This window comes from Macaca thibetana, chromosome 9 (assembly GCF_024542745.1).
Source record: "Macaca thibetana thibetana isolate TM-01 chromosome 9, ASM2454274v1, whole genome shotgun sequence".
Lineage (NCBI taxonomy): Eukaryota > Metazoa > Chordata > Mammalia > Primates > Cercopithecidae > Macaca > Macaca thibetana.
In genome coordinates this window covers 89,919,314-89,937,183 of record NC_065586.1, presented here as the reverse complement: position 1 = coordinate 89,937,183, position 17,870 = coordinate 89,919,314, and the positions used below count along the sequence as shown (strand labels likewise).

At 41.0% G+C, this 17,870-nt stretch overlaps 1 protein-coding gene across 5 annotated transcripts in view; it reads right to left on the bottom strand.

Annotated features, from left to right (window-relative positions):
- PLCE1 (phospholipase C epsilon 1) overlaps positions 1 to 17,870 on the bottom strand; it is a 344,763-nt gene that overhangs the window by 236,318 nt on the left and 90,575 nt on the right. Inside the window, exon 1 of one of the 5 annotated variants that reach the window (XM_050802711.1) lies at positions 3,613 to 3,966. The exons of 3 other annotated variants lie outside the window; for them this stretch is intronic. In XM_050802711.1, coding sequence (XP_050658668.1) covers positions 3,613 to 3,894 — 282 coding nt within the window. In that variant the 5' untranslated portion in view covers positions 3,895 to 3,966. Of the gene's footprint in view, positions 1 to 3,612; positions 3,967 to 17,870 lie in introns of those variants that run through there. One more of the 5 variants, XM_050802710.1, reaches the window with a different exon arrangement.

Here is a 17,870-nt window from a genome sequence, read left to right as displayed (position 1 = left end):
TTGATCTAGTACCTCTGCTTCTAAAGATGATTTTGATATATTTTTCTGAAAAGACTAAGGCAAATAATTTATTGTGTCTGCTGGCTCCTTTTTCTATCGCCCCAGGAGTATTCTGAGCATCTGCAAAGGTTCTGCTGGATCTTTGCCTGGTTGCTTCACTTTGATTCCTATAAAAAGTCTCTCCTATTTTGCTTTAATGTCAGTTTCTTATAGAATGCTCCTTAAATTATGTGTGAGCCTTTTTACCGGGCTTTCTAGGTGGGTTTCTCTGGTTTTCCAACTGAACTTCCTATTTTTTTCAAAGATGTCCCTTCCTTATGAAGTCTCTTCCTTATTTTTGCCTGGCTCCTTCACTTCGATTCCTATAAAAGTCTCTCTTATTTTTGCTTTAATGTCAGTTTCTTATAGAATGCTCCTTAAATTGTGTGAACCTTTTTACTGGGCTTTCTAGGTACGTTTCTCTGGTTTTCCAACTGAACTTCCTATTTTTTTCAAAGATGTCCCTTCCTTATGAAGGAATATGCTCTTCCTTGAGCAATCCTCTTTGCACTGTATCTGTAAATAATAATTATGATCCCAACCTCCAGAGCTATAAGGGCAAAATAAATTAAGGCACATAAAGGATTTCACGCAATACCTGCCACAAAGAAAGTGTTTAGCGTTGGCTGTTGATTCTTACTTTATTGGACAAAGAAGGTGGGGTAGGGAAAAAAACCTAGTTCTTCTCACCTGTGCCTCTCAAAAAGATGTTTAGAATCTTGTCATATCTTGTGTTTCCGAAAAGGTGTTTGGTAGTTAACCTTTTAAAAAAATTAATTGACAAGATCCTTGAGGCTTGCTATTTTTCATAATTACTATTCATGCTTTAAAAATTCTCATCAGTTATACATTATCTTGGTTTTCCGTTCCTTGCATCAGGCCATTAATCTTGCATTTCTTAGGGTTATTAAATTACAGTGGCTAACACACAGACACCTCCCTGTACCTTCTACGGTATTTCTTTTTCTTTTCTGCTATAAAATCATTAGCACAGGAAGTGATCATTTGTCCTAATTCATTCCAGGGAGGTATTTTGCCAATCTACAAGTGAATAAACACTCTCATTATTGCTAATTGGCCTGATTTTTTTTTTAGCTTGGCCAGTCCTATTCCAGTTTCCAACTCAATCTCATTATCCTTGTCAGGTGGCCCATAACCCCCTTCTATTGCTATATTTTCCATTAACTATGGACTATTTCCCTATTTCCACCCACTGGGCCTCTCCCGATGGCATTTTTATGCTGACGCTCCTTGGATTTCTTCACTACTCTAATACTCTATTTCATGACCGTGGCTTCTTACTCTTCACTGACAACTGTCTCAAGAGCATTTTCAATTCTTAAACTCAACAGTCTTTTTTTCTTTGTACTCCTGTCTCCTGCTGTCACTAGAATACTCAAATTCCACCTGTCTCTTAGGTACTATAGACTATAGCTATATAATGAACTATAGATATCTTTCTCTCCCCTCTCAATCTACTCCTCGCACCCCAAAGAGCCTAAGAAATTGTGTTGTAACCAACTCTGCAGGTGTTGCTTATGCATATGGAAGTTTGAAAAGCACGGGTCTAAAGCATCGTTTACTGCTGAGGGAAGAACTGAGTGTTAAGACGCCATGGAGGAGGCTTTTCATTGTTTACCCTTTTTATACTATTTGAATTTTTTTCAACCATGCACATGTCTTACCATTTTAATAGAAATAAAAAGAGTAAACAAGTAAAACCTTCATCAAGATCACATTAAGAAGGAAAAGATAATTCATGGCAACTGTTCCCAGATGTTCCTGGCAATTGTTCCTCAATTGTTTACCTGAACAATTTTCCCTCTGTCCAAAATGACAGATGAGGAGAAAGAAGACAGAATGTGGATAATGTAATACATTGACAAAAAATTCTATTTTGTTTCGGTCTTCTGAAAACATTTTAGGAAAAGCATTTGTAACAATAGCTTGTCTAGATTCCCCCAAAATAGGAGAATGGACACAGCACAATTAAGAGTCTGCATGTTTTAACTCTTGGAATGATTTTCTTTTCCTAAAGATTACAGCTACTCTCACACCTTCTCAAATTGAGGCTTAAGCCAACCTTATTATTAGCCATCCCACTAAAAGAAAATACAATGGTTAAAATGCTAGATTAAAGTAATACAAAACGCAAGAGACTGCTGCCAGTCTGTTTCCAAAAAGAAAAACAGGACGACATGGACTGAAAGGGCTCACTGAACAAAAACGAGAAGAATCACTGGGTGCATAGACCTTGTCTCACTCAACCAAAGCTGGAAAGTCAGAGTCCCCTACGTCTAATGAAAACATTTAATTTCCAATAAATTAAAGTGACCAGGAGTCCCTGCATCTATCCATCTATCACAACAACCACAGACATTCACTTCTACCAAGACACCCCACACCTTCCATAAGGAAGGAGATATGCCAAATGTTCCCTTTCCACACTACTTTGTACAGGAAAACTGAGCCTGTGTCAGGACACTGACACAATTTCTCATGTTATTTTTCTGAGGGTTGTTATCCGTCTCTCAGGGTTGTAGAAGGAATGAAGACTTAATTGAAAATTTTAACCCTAATACTCATAAAATATCATATGCTCTTGAAAAGGATTATGGAAATTCACAGATAGAATTATGTGAACCATTTCAAGAGTAGTCTTCATAGCTTGAATTCCTTAAACACAGTACTTTGCGATGAAGTTAGCCAAATACAGAGAAACAAAACAGTTTTCAAGTTTTATTCTGGGTTATTTTTAACTCCATTTTTTTAAAGAAAAGAAACAGAATTTGGAATTGAGTTGGTGGTTAGCAGAAAACTACTCCTTTCAATGACCTCTTCTTCAGCTAATCTTATCAAAGGTCTAATATCCTTTTAATGTTTGTAAGTAAATGACCACTCAGATAAACTGCATTACCTTTCCCACAAACTATGGACATTTACACTGAATATTTTTTAAAAAGCATATTTGAAACACCAAAAAACATGTAGTCCATTTTAATCAGGGATGCTATCAAATGTTTGCATTTAAATCCTGAGTATAGTTTTTTCCTCTTAGAAATTAGTTCTACTTCAGGATATTCCTTACTAGTATTATAATCACAAAAGCCAAAAGGTGAAAAAGAAAGCAACAAACCAAATCTGCAAAAAGAAGAGCAACTTATTCAAAAGCAAGTATCCTGAAGAATATAATGAGTGAGAAGTTTTCATCCCATTAAATGTTAATACATAATATACCATAAGCCATTGCAAAAGGAATGAAAACCAACATCTAATAAACTCTCAGGATACCTATAGAGATCTTGTAGATTAACATGCCAAAAAAAAAAAAATCTCAAAGCTGAAATGCACAGCAAGAAAAATTATTTGTATCTCTATAGTTAAGCATTTTGGGTTAAAACGTTTTAGAAACTTTCTTAACAAGGAAAGAAACTTCTCTGATCCTCTTTGTAAAATGTCTCAGAGGAATTGTATTTTGGCTAACACTGCACGATGGTGCTAGTAAAGAAACAGTCCCCAGGATTCCATGCATTAAGAACGCTGGGAGATTTCTTAGACAACAAGAACCCTTACCTGGTCTTCTTTAAGCCTCCAGCATCCACATCCATCCTTTAACAAGGTAAAATTGGGTACCCCAGAGAGCGGGAAGAGCCAACCAACCTTCAAGGCAGCTGAGAGCGTGCAAAGGCACAGCTGACAGCCTGCTTCCCTCTCCTGGGGCTCTCTGCCTAAGAGGCTGCACAGAAACCAAGCCTGGTGCCAAATCTTAATCCTTTTGCAGAATCTCACATGGAGCTGCCTCACCTCTTCCATTCCTGCAAAGTCTCTTCCTGCTGCACTTCCTTCTGAAACCATTAATCACCACAACGACCCACTGAATGAAGCCCAATTCAAATCGTAGTGAAAAATCCTGCAACATGCAGGGTGATGAGTGTTTACATTAGCTGAAATGAAATGATGTAATACCCAGAATCGAGGGAGGGCTGCAATCCAGAGTCAGGGCATTGCAAAAACCTCTGTGAAATACAACTTTTCTACATTTAAAAAAATGCCCTTGGGTTTTAGTAATCTGGCTTCTGTAAATTTAGGATTACTTGGATTTTTCTGATCTCATCAATTTGTTTTCCAAATAGAAATTCAGAACTTCCCAATTACTCATTGTTTTAGTCAAGGTTTTAAAAAAGGGTAGCAAATAGAACTCAAAGTGTATGCATGTGCGAAGAACCCAGTATCAAGGGAATAACAAAAGAAGGCAGCCATCCAGGCATGTGGGCACCTGCCACGCTGCAGAATAGCAGAGCCTCCCAAAGGTTTAAGTGCCTTCAAAGTCAAGACAACTTCTAAGAGAGGCAGTACTTGTTTAAGCCAGCGGTCAATTTTTCTTCCTATAACTGATGATGAACAAGAAAACCCAGGAGTTCCTAGCCCTATATATTGATGGGCAACTGCTATTGATTACTTTAGGATCTTGTGGTCCACGGTTGGGGTGAAACAGATGTGAGAGGTCATGTTACTGTTGGGTGAGGGGCGGGGTGAAGGGAGGGGTAAAAGTCTGTCAACAGCACCTGCTTGGAAGAGAGACCAGGTAAGGCTTCATGGCAGATTAGAGGTTAGCTTGAGACTAGTGGAGATGCCAGAGGCAGAATACTTGGTTTGGATGTATTACAGATCATAACAGTAAATTTTAAGAAGTGTTTATCCTGTGCCAGGCAATGTGTAAGCACTTTCATGCATTATCTCATTTAACCCTCACAACAATCCTATGGGTGGATACCATTATTGTTCCTATGCTACAGGTGAAGAAGGTGAAGCTCAGAGAGGTCAAGCAGTGGTAAGCTGGTAAGTAATGGTACCAGGTTTGTCGGGCATGCTTCCTAACCACCAGTTTGTATTGCTTATGCCAGCTTTGTGAGATACACAACCACAGCATGCTCAGCACTCCACAGAGGGACAAAGTGTTGCTGCAAAAGGGTGTGCAAAGCATGTGTTGTGGCTCCCCAAGTGCATATCCTAAATTCTTAGCTACCATTGTCCAGAAGTGCCAGTATCCAGAGCTCTTAGCCTAAATGCAAGGCCCTTGCAAGGAAGGTGGGACCTCCAAATGTAGGGGTAAGTACCAAACATCACATGAAAACAGCTCTGGCCTGGCCCAGTTCTGCCATGAACCAATGATTTTAGTCAGTCCATTTCCCATTTTGAATCTCATTAATATTAGGAGGTTGGGGCCAGGCAAGGTGGCTCATGCCTGTAATCCCAACACTTTGGGAGGATGAGGTGGGAGGATGGCTTGAGCTCAGGAGTTCAAGACCTTCCTGGGCAACATGGTGAGACCCCCCCCACCCCTGCCTCTACAAAAATTAAAATTAGCTGGGTGTGGTGGTGTGCGCCTGTAGTCTCAGCTACTTGACAGGCTGAGGTAGGAGGATAACTTGAGCCCAGGAGTTTGAGGTTAAAGCTGTGATCGCACCACTGCACTCCAGCCTGGATGTCAGAGCAAGACCCTCTCTCTACAAAAGAAAAAGAAAATTAGGAGGTTGGACTTAGATGGGCTCTAGGGTTCCTTGCAGAATACATTTTCTATGATACATGATTTTTCTTTTTCCTTTCTTTCTTCTTCTTTTTTTTTTTTTTTTGAGACAGGGTCTCACTCTGTCATCCAGGCTGGAGTGCAGTGGCGTGATCACAGCTCACTGCAGACTCGATCTCCCAAGCTCAAGTGATTTTCCCACCTCAGCCTCCTGAGTAGCTAGGACCACAGGTGCAAGCCACTACACCTGGCTAATTTTTTAAAAAAATTTATAGCCACAGGGTCTCACTATGTTTCCCAGGCTGGTCTTGAACTCCCGGGCTCAAGTAATCCTCACGCCTTGGCCTCCCAAAGTGCTGGGATTACAGGCATGAGCCACTGTGCTTGGCCAGCAAATGATTTTAAATAATGTGCCTTCTGGGTAAGTTAGTTTTTTAAATCAGAATTTATGCATCCAAATGAGAATTTGCTCCAATATTATAAGAATACTAATCACCTCCATTTAGGCACTATGCTTAGGGCACTATGTGAATATTCCACTTGTCCTTATAATAGCCCGAGTAAGGCAAGTATTATTACCTCTATTCCACAGATGAGGAAATGAAGGATCTGAGGGAATGAATGATTTGCATAGGGCCACACAGCTGCTCAAGGGGACAAATAGGGATTGGAGCAAGACCTGTGAGATTCCGCAGCCCACTGGGCTGCCCATCATTCCAACAGTGCTCCTGTTACTCAGAGCAATCCTGAGACACCTCTTGGATTCCTTTCAATTCAACCCATACATTCAATTATAATAAATACACATTTTGAACATCTGCTCCGTGCTGGGCACTGTAGAGAGTGTAGACATATGGGCCTATCCTCCAATGCCCCCACCCTAGTGGGGAAAACACAGGCAGGAGGAGGTAATTCAGTTGCAAGAGAGATTGGACAGTGTTTACAACAGAGATATAAAGGACAATGGAAGCTTGGGCAAGTGAGAAATTGCTTCAAAATTATCAAAATTACTGCTAATATGCTCAGTGGTCATAAATATCCATCTTTACAGGGTGGATGTAATTTTGGCTCACAAGAAAGTCAGAGCCAAGACTGGAATATAAAATGGGTCGTCAAGCTGGGCAATACCATTTTTGGTCACAAGCTAGGTGTGGCTACAAAATAAAAGTGAGATAGATTTTCCTGTGTGACCCAAATCAGCTCCAAAGGCAATTCCTAAAGGGCAGTTCCAAAAATGTTTCAAGCAATGATACCATCTCCAGATAAAAGAAAGAGCCACCCAAAGCGATTCCAAAAGACAAGGCTTCCCCAGCACAGCACTTAACCACACCAGAAGTCATGGCCTGTGGAATAATCACATGCCTGCCTGCTCGCTGTGAGCTCCCAATCAGCAGGTCCCCAATGAGCTTGCTTGCTGCTGTACCCCCAGGATCTGGCATCGTACTAGGCACGGGGGGTGACTAAGAGATACTTTTGAACATGCAAATTCTCAACTATTTGTTTCTTAAAATTGTCTTACTACTTGGCCACATCCAGACATCTGCATATTGACTGTGGGCACATTGCCAGTTGAGCACAGTGGCCAAATTAAGACTATACTTACCCAGTCTGTCTTCCAGGCCAGGCCCTGGGTGATCAGCCTGCTTGTGACAGGCCACTGCAGTTTCCCATCCTGCCCCTGCCAGTGGCCGTTCTGGCATTCAGGGCTAAGAGAAGTAAGTGCAGAGCACTGAATATTCCATGGGAACTGTTTAGGATTTGTGGTCAAATGGGCTGACTAGTTCCTCCTTTAGTGCCAGCCCTGGAAGTCAGGTAACCCCTGGGGAATATTTCTACAGACTCATCAGGTAGGCAGGGCGCCTCAATGGACATGTGGAACACCCTGCAGCCCAGCTGGCCTCCTAACAGACCCGTCTGCAGGAACTCAGGATGACTCCTCCAAGCACAGCTCTACCTCCATACACATTCCAAAATACGGACTGCCTCTGGGACTCCACAGATTCCTCAAGTCAGTACCGGAGTTCAGAGTAGATCTCAGGATAGTCAGAAGCCAGAGAGGGTTTTCCTGCCTTCTATGGTCATCAATTCTCCCCTCCTCCTCCTTGTCTTTCTCTTGGTTGTTTGACTTTGGTTAGCTTACTAGTTAGCCACATAAACAAGCCAGTACCAGATGGGGCAAAGCCACTCTGCCACTAGGACCCCTGAGGCCAAAGGAATTTTGTGGGGTCTAATGTCCCCCCAAATCCTGCCTATCCTCATTTTAAAATAAATACAATAATAGTACCCCCAAACACAAGATTGTTGAAAGAGAAAATATATATAAACCACTTAGAACAGTGACTGGTCCAGCGTAGGTCCTTTATACATTTTATTTGTTACTGTTGTTGTAATTTCATACTCACTAGGAGCGGAGAAGGGGCCAGATGATGGGTGTAGCTGACAGTGAGGGGGGGTATTCATGCATTTCTGCATTTATTTACTATGTCATTCTGCATGGGTGATTTATCCTGTTTAATGCCACAAATTGATTTGATGTGGCTTCTCCATTAAAGTACATAAAATTAAACAACAACATTCAGTTTTAAGACAGATTTTGAGACCTGACTTGTTTGAGGGAAGCCACAATTGCTGGTCACTGCATTTAGCTCTGAGAATCTTGGCAAATGAAACAATAACAGAAATACCCTGAGGTGTATCATTGGCATTGTCCAATCAGAAACAGTGTGAAGATTCAAGCAGCAAGAGAAATTTTCCCTGGCTCCAAATTTTAAGAGGAATTTAAAGCTGGGATGTATGGACACCAGACAAGATAAAAGACAAAGCCACCTCTTGACTCACATGAAAGATGCAGAGACATGACTTACAACGGCCCTGAGGGCTCACATTAAACTGTAGCTCAAGGCAAGTGTTTATGGCTTCACAGAATGTCAGCACAGGAAGGGCCTCTTAGTCCAGCCCCCTGGTTTTACAGAAGAAGAACAGGTGGCCGGGATGGGGGCCTGAAGAGGCAGACTAAAGAGGACCAGACTCAGCTTCCAGTCCAGTTCTTCCCTACCCCAAACTCTTGCCCTCTCCCCTCATTTCTTCCACCAACAAAAGGAAGCTTCCCTCAGACCCTTCCTCAGGGGAAATGGCAAAGCTATGGCAGCCCCTCTCACACTGTGGAATCCCTTTTCTTTAAACTGGGTCAAAAAGAAATTTGAAAAATATTTAAATTTTCAAAGTCCAGACTGGAGAGCTTCCAGGTGGCTTTAGGAGGCTTGGCTGCACGGAGCCACTCTCAATCTAAACTGTTGGCAGCTACTGCTGGTTGTCGAAGCGCACTCCTTACCCCAAAGTCCAGCTTTAAAGGATTGTATGTTCTAGCAGCTACCATTCTTAAAAGCTTTCTAAGCACCCCATGGTGCTAAGTGCCCTACGTGATAGCCTCCTTTAATCCTCCCAATAATACTATGTGGAAGGTTCTATTATTAAGCCAGAACTTGAACCGTGTCCACTGAGTCCAGAGTCCAAGATCTTAACTACAAACTCTCAGTTACCTTCACAGAATGAACGTCTTTGCTAGGCAAGAAAAAAGTCGGCTAATCGTTACTGGCAACAGGCCCCTGTTGAAGCAATAAATTTTCCGAGGCCAACACTTGGCAAATGTCATTCAGACTGTACTTGGTTATCCTGAATTTCTGAGAGACTCTCTGGAAAGATGATCTTAAAATTAGGATAATTCTTTAATTGTGGCATACTGAGCACAACATCAAAATGAAGCCTCCAAAGTCCAAGCACACACTATACGAAACAGGAAAAATACTTGTAGCGAATCAGAGAAAACTGATGTTGGCTATCTTTAGGCCAGAAATGAGAAGGGCTGCACAGCAGGGCAAATGGGTGTCTGGGTGCAGGTTCTGGTCCGTCACATGCTAGGGTGGAACCCTGGGCAAATGGTTTATCTTCCCTAGCCCTCAGTTTTCTCTTCTGTAAAAGGAGATGATAACAGTGCCTCCTTCATAGACTTGTTTGGGGAACTGGCAAGCATATGCTGTGGACCCCAGAAAAATGGGCTGATGAAAATGACAGACATATTTAGACATCAGAATACAGATTAATTATTGGAATCAGTAATATTAAGGGTCTTTAATTAGGTACTGCTAAACATTTGAGGCAAGGTCCCATTTTTCACACACACCCTGATGTTATTTTATCCAATACACACCTTTCCAATTCACAAAGCAATTATGGTACCATACATTATGGGCTCAACTTAATTCCTAACAGCACCGTTTATTGGCAACATTCAGATTCTTGACCAAGAATCTGATGCAATGCAAACAGAGAATGCAAACTCCAATTCTCTACGATTCCTTCTTACCAGGAGCTTGGTTGCAAAAAGAAATAATCATAGAGAACGGCCAAAACGATGTTCAGCTTAAATATTCCTCTTAAAATTTAAAATTACACCTTTTGATCAAGTCAGATCATCAGAAAGCCACATACCTAGAAATCTCTGTAGTGTTACTTCACATAGAATTGCTTTTAATGAATTTGTTCAAATGTTTTGCCATTGGTTTTTCTATAATGTCCTGTAGTTTTCAGTGAATACGTCTTACATCTCTTTTGATAAATTTACTCTTAAGTATTTTATTGTTTTGATGATATTATAAGTAGAATTTTTAGAAATTTTATTTGCAGATTGTTCATTGCTAGTTTATGGAAAAAAATTACTAATTTTTGTGTAGTGATCTTGTATCCACCCACTGGCTTTTATTGATAGAAATTACAAATAACATTCATTCATTCAAAAATACATTAGGAGCACCTATTATGTCTCAGACACTGTGGTGGGCCCTGATATATGATGAAGAACACAATAGATATGGTGCTCACCCCTCAAGGAGCTTGAGGTAAAGTAGGGGAATGCAGTCCCATGAGGTGCACTCCCACCACTGAGAAGATGCTGTAAGCACTGTCCCTGTGATTGCACAGGGTCCCTCTCTGGAGGCCAAAGAGCAATTTTCTCTCCAGTCTCAGGAGCAGGAAGCACTGCGTATCCCCCTAGCAACCATTCTATTTTCATCTCGTGCCCACTGTGAATTGTAGAGCTGGACAGGTTTTCTTTGCTTCAGTTGCTAGGAAGCTTAGGATTATGTTGTGGCCAAACTCTAGCCAATGACACTAAGGCAAGAATTATTTTCTGTTTTCCCATATTTATTTCTCTTTGTCCTAATTTTCTCATCTTCTTATTTCACCTTGTTTTAGGCCAATCTTTGTAAGGTGCCTCAGGTTTTTCATAGAGAGAGGCTGGGAAGGAAGGCATTGCAGTTACTTGTTAATATTCCTCAGAATGTTAACTTACTATGAAGATCTACTCCCTATAGCTGAAGTTCCACTGAGATGTGATTATATTACCTGAGTGAATGCTTATATTATCTGGAATAAGAACTGTTTCATACTTATAAGGTTCTTTAATCTCCTCTTGGCAGGTCTAAATTAAACAAAGTCTATTAGTTTTCTCCAGACACACTGGAAGTGCTTCTCTGGCATCACTTCAGTAAAATTTCATGCCTGCACAAGCAGTCAAGGTGGAAGGGGATACCTTTCCCCCAAGTCATCTGAGACCAAGAGGCAGTATAGGCAGTTAGACTCTGAAGTCACTGAGACTGGGGTTTGACCCCAGGCTCTGTTATTTGCCTCCTAGCTGTATGATTCTGGAAAGGTTACTTAACTACTGTAAGCTTCGGTCACCTCATCTATAAAGCTGATATAGACCTACATTATTGCTTATTCATGTAATCAAGTTAAACAAGGTTTAGCAAATGCCTGATGACATGTCTATTTAATACCATACTAGAAGTACTAGGCAGTGTAATAAGACATGAAAAACAAGCCAGTGGGCCGGGCGCGGTGGCTCAAGCCTGTAATCCCAGCACTTTGGGAGGCTGAGACGGGCGGATCACGAGGTCAGGAGATCGAGACCATCCTGGTTAACACGGTGAAACCCCGTCTCTACTAAAAAATACAAAAAAAAAACTAGCCGGGCGAGGTGGCGGGCGCCTGTAGTCCCAGCTACTCGGGAGGCTGAGGCAGGAGAATGGCGTAAACCCGGGAGGCGGAGCTTGCAGTGAGCCGAGATCGCGCCACTGCACTCCAGCCTGGGTGACAGAGCCAGACTCAGTCTCAAAAAAAAAAAAAAAAAAAAGAAAAAAAAAGAAAAACAAGCCAGTGATATAAAGATAAGCAAAAGAATAAATATACTCAACTGCATACTGCAGCTTGGTTAAAATAAATTAGATTTCTACCTAATTACAAAAATAAATTCCAAATGAAAGGTTAAAATGTAAAAAACAAAACATTTAAAACATTTTGATGAGAATACCTTCACAATCTCAGCATAAGGGTTTCCTAAAATATAAAAAGCAGAAATCTTAAAGAAAAATGTTCATTAGATCACAAAGACATTTAAAATTTCTACACAACACATGATAATATAAACAAAACTAAATGAAAAGTTATGGATTAGAAGTTGGTATTTGTAACACATATTACAGGCAACAGAATAATCCAAATATACAGAGATCTTTACAAACCAAGAAGAAAGATAAATAAATAGAAAAATGGCAAATAGATAAAACAGAAAAAGATATAAACATGTAATTCATCGAAGCAGCCCAGATAGCCAACAAACATTAAAAATGCTCAACTTTACTAGAAATCAGTTAAATATTTAAAAAAACAAGAGTGAGATAACATTTCCCACCCATAATCTAGCCAAAATGTCAAGTTTCCTATTTACTTTCATTTGCAGGTATTCCAACAATTCATCTGGCAATTGTCCACACAGTGGTTAGCTCTGAAGGGAGAGGAGAGAGTGGGAGCCTCAACTGTTTCTGTAACATTTTATTTCTTTGAAGCAAACATGGCAAATGTTTCCACCTGCAAGTCTGGGCAGTGGGTACGTGGCTATTTGTCATAAGCTCCTTGTGCTTTCCTCGTATTCTTGAAATATCCGTAATAAATAAACACAAGCAAACAAACTATCTCTGAAACAACTTGTTGATATTAAGAAACAACAGAATAGAGAAGTGTCTTAATCAGTCTGTTTTTGAGAGCGCAGGCTGGGCCTAGAATGGGAACAGTGTAAAGGCTGGGGAACGGGGCCAGTGAATGATGTGAGGAAACATACATATTTTAGTAAAAATGTAGGTCTGGAAAATAAAGTCTAAAAGCAGAGAGGCTGACAGGGAATCCAGAGAAGTACAAGCCGCATTTGTTCATTCACTGCACAAATAGTTATCGCACTGAAACATTTTACTTGGTCCCTGGGCTAACAGCATATCCAATCTCATGGTAGAGACTGACTTATGAAATAATCACAACTAATAGCTGATCTTAGCTAGGAGAAGGGGTGTGGTGGTCTAGGAAGGCTTCCTTTAGAACATAAATTGAAGTTAACAACCGGGTAAAAAGCGGCTGGTAGCTACGAAAGTGTGTCCCAGACAGAGGGACTAGCACATACAAAGGGCCTGAGGCAGAGAGGAGTTTCGACCTGTGAGGTGTTCATGCAGAACCTAAAGACACCTCAAGGTTCAGGGGTGCTGTGAGAATGGGCATTAAAATGAGGGACTAAGGGGAGTGTACTTAGGTCTTTCTCAAAGACCAAAGAACCAGAGAGAACTCATCAAAGGTGAAGGACCGTGGGTAAAAAGCTGCAAGACAGCTGAAAGTAACAATAAAAGCCTACCAAGCCAAGAAATAACAGGAGTAGTTAACTGGCTTGCACACAGTTCATACCCTGGGATTCCCCATCACAATAGTAAAATCAGCTATAAACTTGAAATGTTAAAACAAATCAGTAGATTGAGTTGCAGAGGACACAGTGGAGAAGAAACATCAGAAACTCCTCCAAGGAAGGAATATGAAAATTTCTTGCATATGCTTTTTGGAGAAACCTCGAGAGCTAGGAGGCAGCAAAGGGAATCATGTCAGCAACAGCTAAAAAACCAACATAGAAGCATCCTTCCTGGACTTTACCCCAGGCTAAGCTTGTCACACACAAAAAATTCAGGAGTCAGAAATTCCAGTTGGCTTGGGGCAAGAATTTTTCCTGGGGGTTCTTGAATTGGCTCTGCTGTAAATAATAGAAGATAATATGTTTTTAATTTTTTTTTACATTAAATTGAATTTCTTTTTTAAAATTACACTTTAAGTTCTGGGATACATGTGCAGAACGTGCAGTTTTATTACATAGGTATACACATGCCATGGTGGTTTGCTGCACCCATCAACCTGTCATCTACGTTATGTATTTCTCCTAATGCTATCCCTCCCTTAGCCCCCCAACCCATGACAGGCCCTGGTGTGTGATGTTTCCTTCCCCTTTCATAATGAAAACCGACATCTTCTTGGGATTAAACCAAAAGAAATAAATATAACTCGATGCTTTTCCCTAATTTCATGTCAATTCCAGGCTCCAGGGAGGACATTAATGTTTCCTCATTTCAAATAATGCTTAGTTCTTTGGTGGGAGAGCTTTGTGACCTCAGATTTGCTCCAATGCTTTCTCTTAATGTTGTGATGAAAACATCCACTTGACTCAAGTGTGACATTTGCCTATTTGCTGTCAAGTCCAACTGTAGCCCCTTGAGAGAAAAAGCATGGCTACCAATTACAATTTAATTGATTTAATTACAATTTAATAGAAATATTAAAACTCTGTCCACATGGGGGAAAGTGAATTCTAATTACACCGGGGAGGGATGTAGCACATACAACTGCAGATTTGGGTTCTGCCTCTTCCCAGATGTTACTCTGCACACATCCTCAACTTCCAGAAGCCCATTCCCTGCAGATAAACTAAGATAAAAAGACTACCTCCTACAAGTATTGTTGTGGAGCTCAGATTTGGTAATGTTTGCTAAGCATGAAACAGAGCAAGCATGCAAAATGTTTTAGCTATTGCCAGTCTTTTAAAGAATGAGCAGGCCAGGCATGGTGGCTCACGCCTATAATCCCAGCACTTTGGGAGGCCAAGGTGGGTGGATCATGAGGTCAGGAGTTCAAGACCAGCCTGGCCAAGATGGTAAAACTCATCTCTACTAAAAATACAAAAATTATAAGGGCCTGGTGGTGGGCACCTGTAATCCCAGCTACTCAGGAGGCTGAGGCAGAGAACTGCTTGAACCTGGGAGGCAGAGGCTGCAATGAGCCAAGATTGCACCATTACATTCTAGCCTGGGTGACAGAGCGAGACTCTGTCTCAAAAAAAAAAAAAAAAGAATGAGCAAAAAGTGATTTTCAAGACCATGCTTCATGTTTTCTGAGGGGCTAATTTGTATGGAAAAGCACAAGGCAAAAATTGTGACCTGAAAACATGCAATTTTTCTTTATAGGACTAAAATCACCTTTAAAAGGGGGTTATAGATGCTGAAAACAAAATCACTGAAGTCACACAACCTGCTCATTTCAACATATAAGAATTATTAAGGACTAAATGCTGCACATCACTATAATATTAAATTCCTGAGGCTGCCATTCTAATGCAAACAAATCTATCAGATAGCAATGTTTGCCAAAAAGCTGAAAGAGCTTTGGAATTCAATTCAGATATTTTTAAAAAGTCAATAAGGTGCCATATTATGTAACTACATCATCAGAGACGGAGACAGTATCCCATAATCAAACAAAGATTTCTGCAACAGATGTCTAAATATTCACATTAAATGTAATAAATAAAGACTAGCCTCACACAAGTTCAAGTAAGGTTTTGCCACCAAATTCTGAGTTTGCTGTTAATTTTTAAACTTTGTTTTTAGGTCTTTTGCTTTTTGGAACTGTGAATTAGGGATTCTAGGTGTAAAATAGCACTTTTTACTTTTAAAATAAAGTCCCTATCCTCAGATATTTTAATTTTGTGTCTTTATCTCATGGAAACAAAATCTCAAAGTGCACAAAGATGTAAACCAATATTTATTCCAATACTGGTTTTTTGTTTGTTTGTTTTGTTTGTTTTTTTGAAACAGGGTCTTGCTCTGTCACCCAGGCTGCAGTACAGTGGCACAATCATAGTTCACTATAGCCTTGAACTCCTGGGCTCAAGTGATCCTCCCGCCTCAGTCTCTAGAGTAGCTAGTACTACAGATGCGCACCATCACGCCCAGCTAATTTTTTTTTTTTTTTTGGCAGACTTGGGGTCTCACTGTGTTGCCTGGGCTGGTCTCAAACCACTGGCCTTAAGCGATTCTCTCACCTCGGCCTCCCAAAGGGCTGGGATTATAGGTGAGATGAGTTGGAAACAACCTTACGTGACTGCCTGTAGGAAAACATTAACACAGGATGAGAAATTCACACTATAGAATACAGTGCACCATTGCAAAGAATGAGGTTACCTAGCAAAGGGTTTCTCAACCTCAGTACTAAACATTAGGGGCTGGATAATGCTTTGTGAGGTGCTGTCCTGTGCCTTGTGGAATATTTAGCAACATCTCTGGTCTCTACCCACTAGATGCCAGTAGCATCTCATCACTCCAGTTGTTGACAACTGAAAATGTCTCCAGACATTGCCAAGTGTCACCTCGGGGGCCAAACTGCCCCCCAGCTGGGAAACACCAGAGCTAATCACATTCACGGGCAGCCCCGATACACTCAAAAGTGCAAAAAGCAAGACATAGAACAACATTTGTTACATAATGCCAGTTTTATTTTGATGAGATATATAGTTGTTTATGTTATAGAAAAAGTCTGGATAGGTATGCAAAAAACGTATGTTAATACAATGAGAAAGTGGGGGAACTGTGGGAGGCTTTCCTCTTGTACTTTATCCATTTATGTGCTGTTTCAGCTTGGTAGATTTTAATTTCAGAAATGTAGTTTCTGAAAATAAACATGATACACAATTTGACAGTAAAGACAAAGGTTTAAATGGGTGGGACAGGAGGAGTAAAAGGATGTGTGGTCAGGATAGGAAAAGCCCCCCTCGAGGTGGGTGTCCAGCAGAGCTCATGGGACACCCACGGCTGCCAGCAGCTGCTTCCAGCACCCTGGCCTTCTAGGAGGCTGAAACCATTATCTGACCATCAGACTGGAAGTATTCCAGTCTGCAGAGTAACAGTCCTCCAACTGAACACTCCAAACATCTCCTGAGGTTTTTTATTTTTTTCCTTCACGGCAGAAATTAAAATCAACAAACCCCATGTGTACGTCACCATAATCAACAAAGCAGCCTGGAAGCTCCAATACTGCCAGTATTCAGCTGAAAGAGCAAGTGCTGAAAGATTCAGTTCTATTTCCACCTACTGGCAGGAAAAAAGACAACCACGCACAGCTCAGAAAAGGCAGCACAACCTCCAATGCTCCATTCACACTGACCCCTCCAACCGTGGAAGACCTTTGTCTCTGAACTTGTACTGCAATGAAGCAACATCTCAGAAATCACCTGACGGTAATGTAAGTGTAACTAGATTCAAAACATCTTGAGGTGTCAATCAAATCAACCAGGGTACAGTTTTTATACCATCTGTCTTTACTCTAGGCCGAGAATTTCCTCAAGAAAACATATAATAACCTCCTACTAAACACTCTTCTCCCTAAGAAGGATATCCCGTGCCCCTTTGATTTATTTAGTTCTTTTAAGAGGCTCTCCAGAGCGATCGCAGAAGCAGCTTAGCATGGAGGCAAAACACACACACACACACACACACACACACACACACACACGCACACACACATACACAGGCCCAATGGTCAGAAAGATGAATTTGGGTCTCAGACTTTTCCACTGACTAGCAGTTGGCCTTGAGCACATCACTTAACCTCTCCAAGGTGCCATTTCCTCTCCTGTAAAGTGGGGATCCTAATAGTACCACCTCACAGGGCTGTTGTCAGGATTAAATGAGCTCATGTATTCGTATGGTACTTGATGCATAGGAAATAAACATTAGCTGTTTTTATTACACAATAATTCCACTGACTTCCACCCATTTTCCATCTGAAAAACTGAGGCAAAGGGTGATACTCAAGAGCAAGGAAACTCTGAACAGCAGAACGCATTCTGAATGTGACCCAGGTCATGCTGCAGGCCTCCCCAAACTCCCTGCCTTTCCCAAGTTACTCAGGAAGAGGATATCATCTGTTGTCATAACAGAAATGCCAGCATATTTGTCTCATGACATGCATATTTCCACTCAGATGATCCAAATATTCCCTTCACTCAAACAAAGGTAGCCTCCGCTCAAAACAGCTAGACACCAATACCAATGCTTTCACCCAATGTCACTTTTACTGTAAAGAACAGAATGCCAGCAGTTTAGTCAGTAGA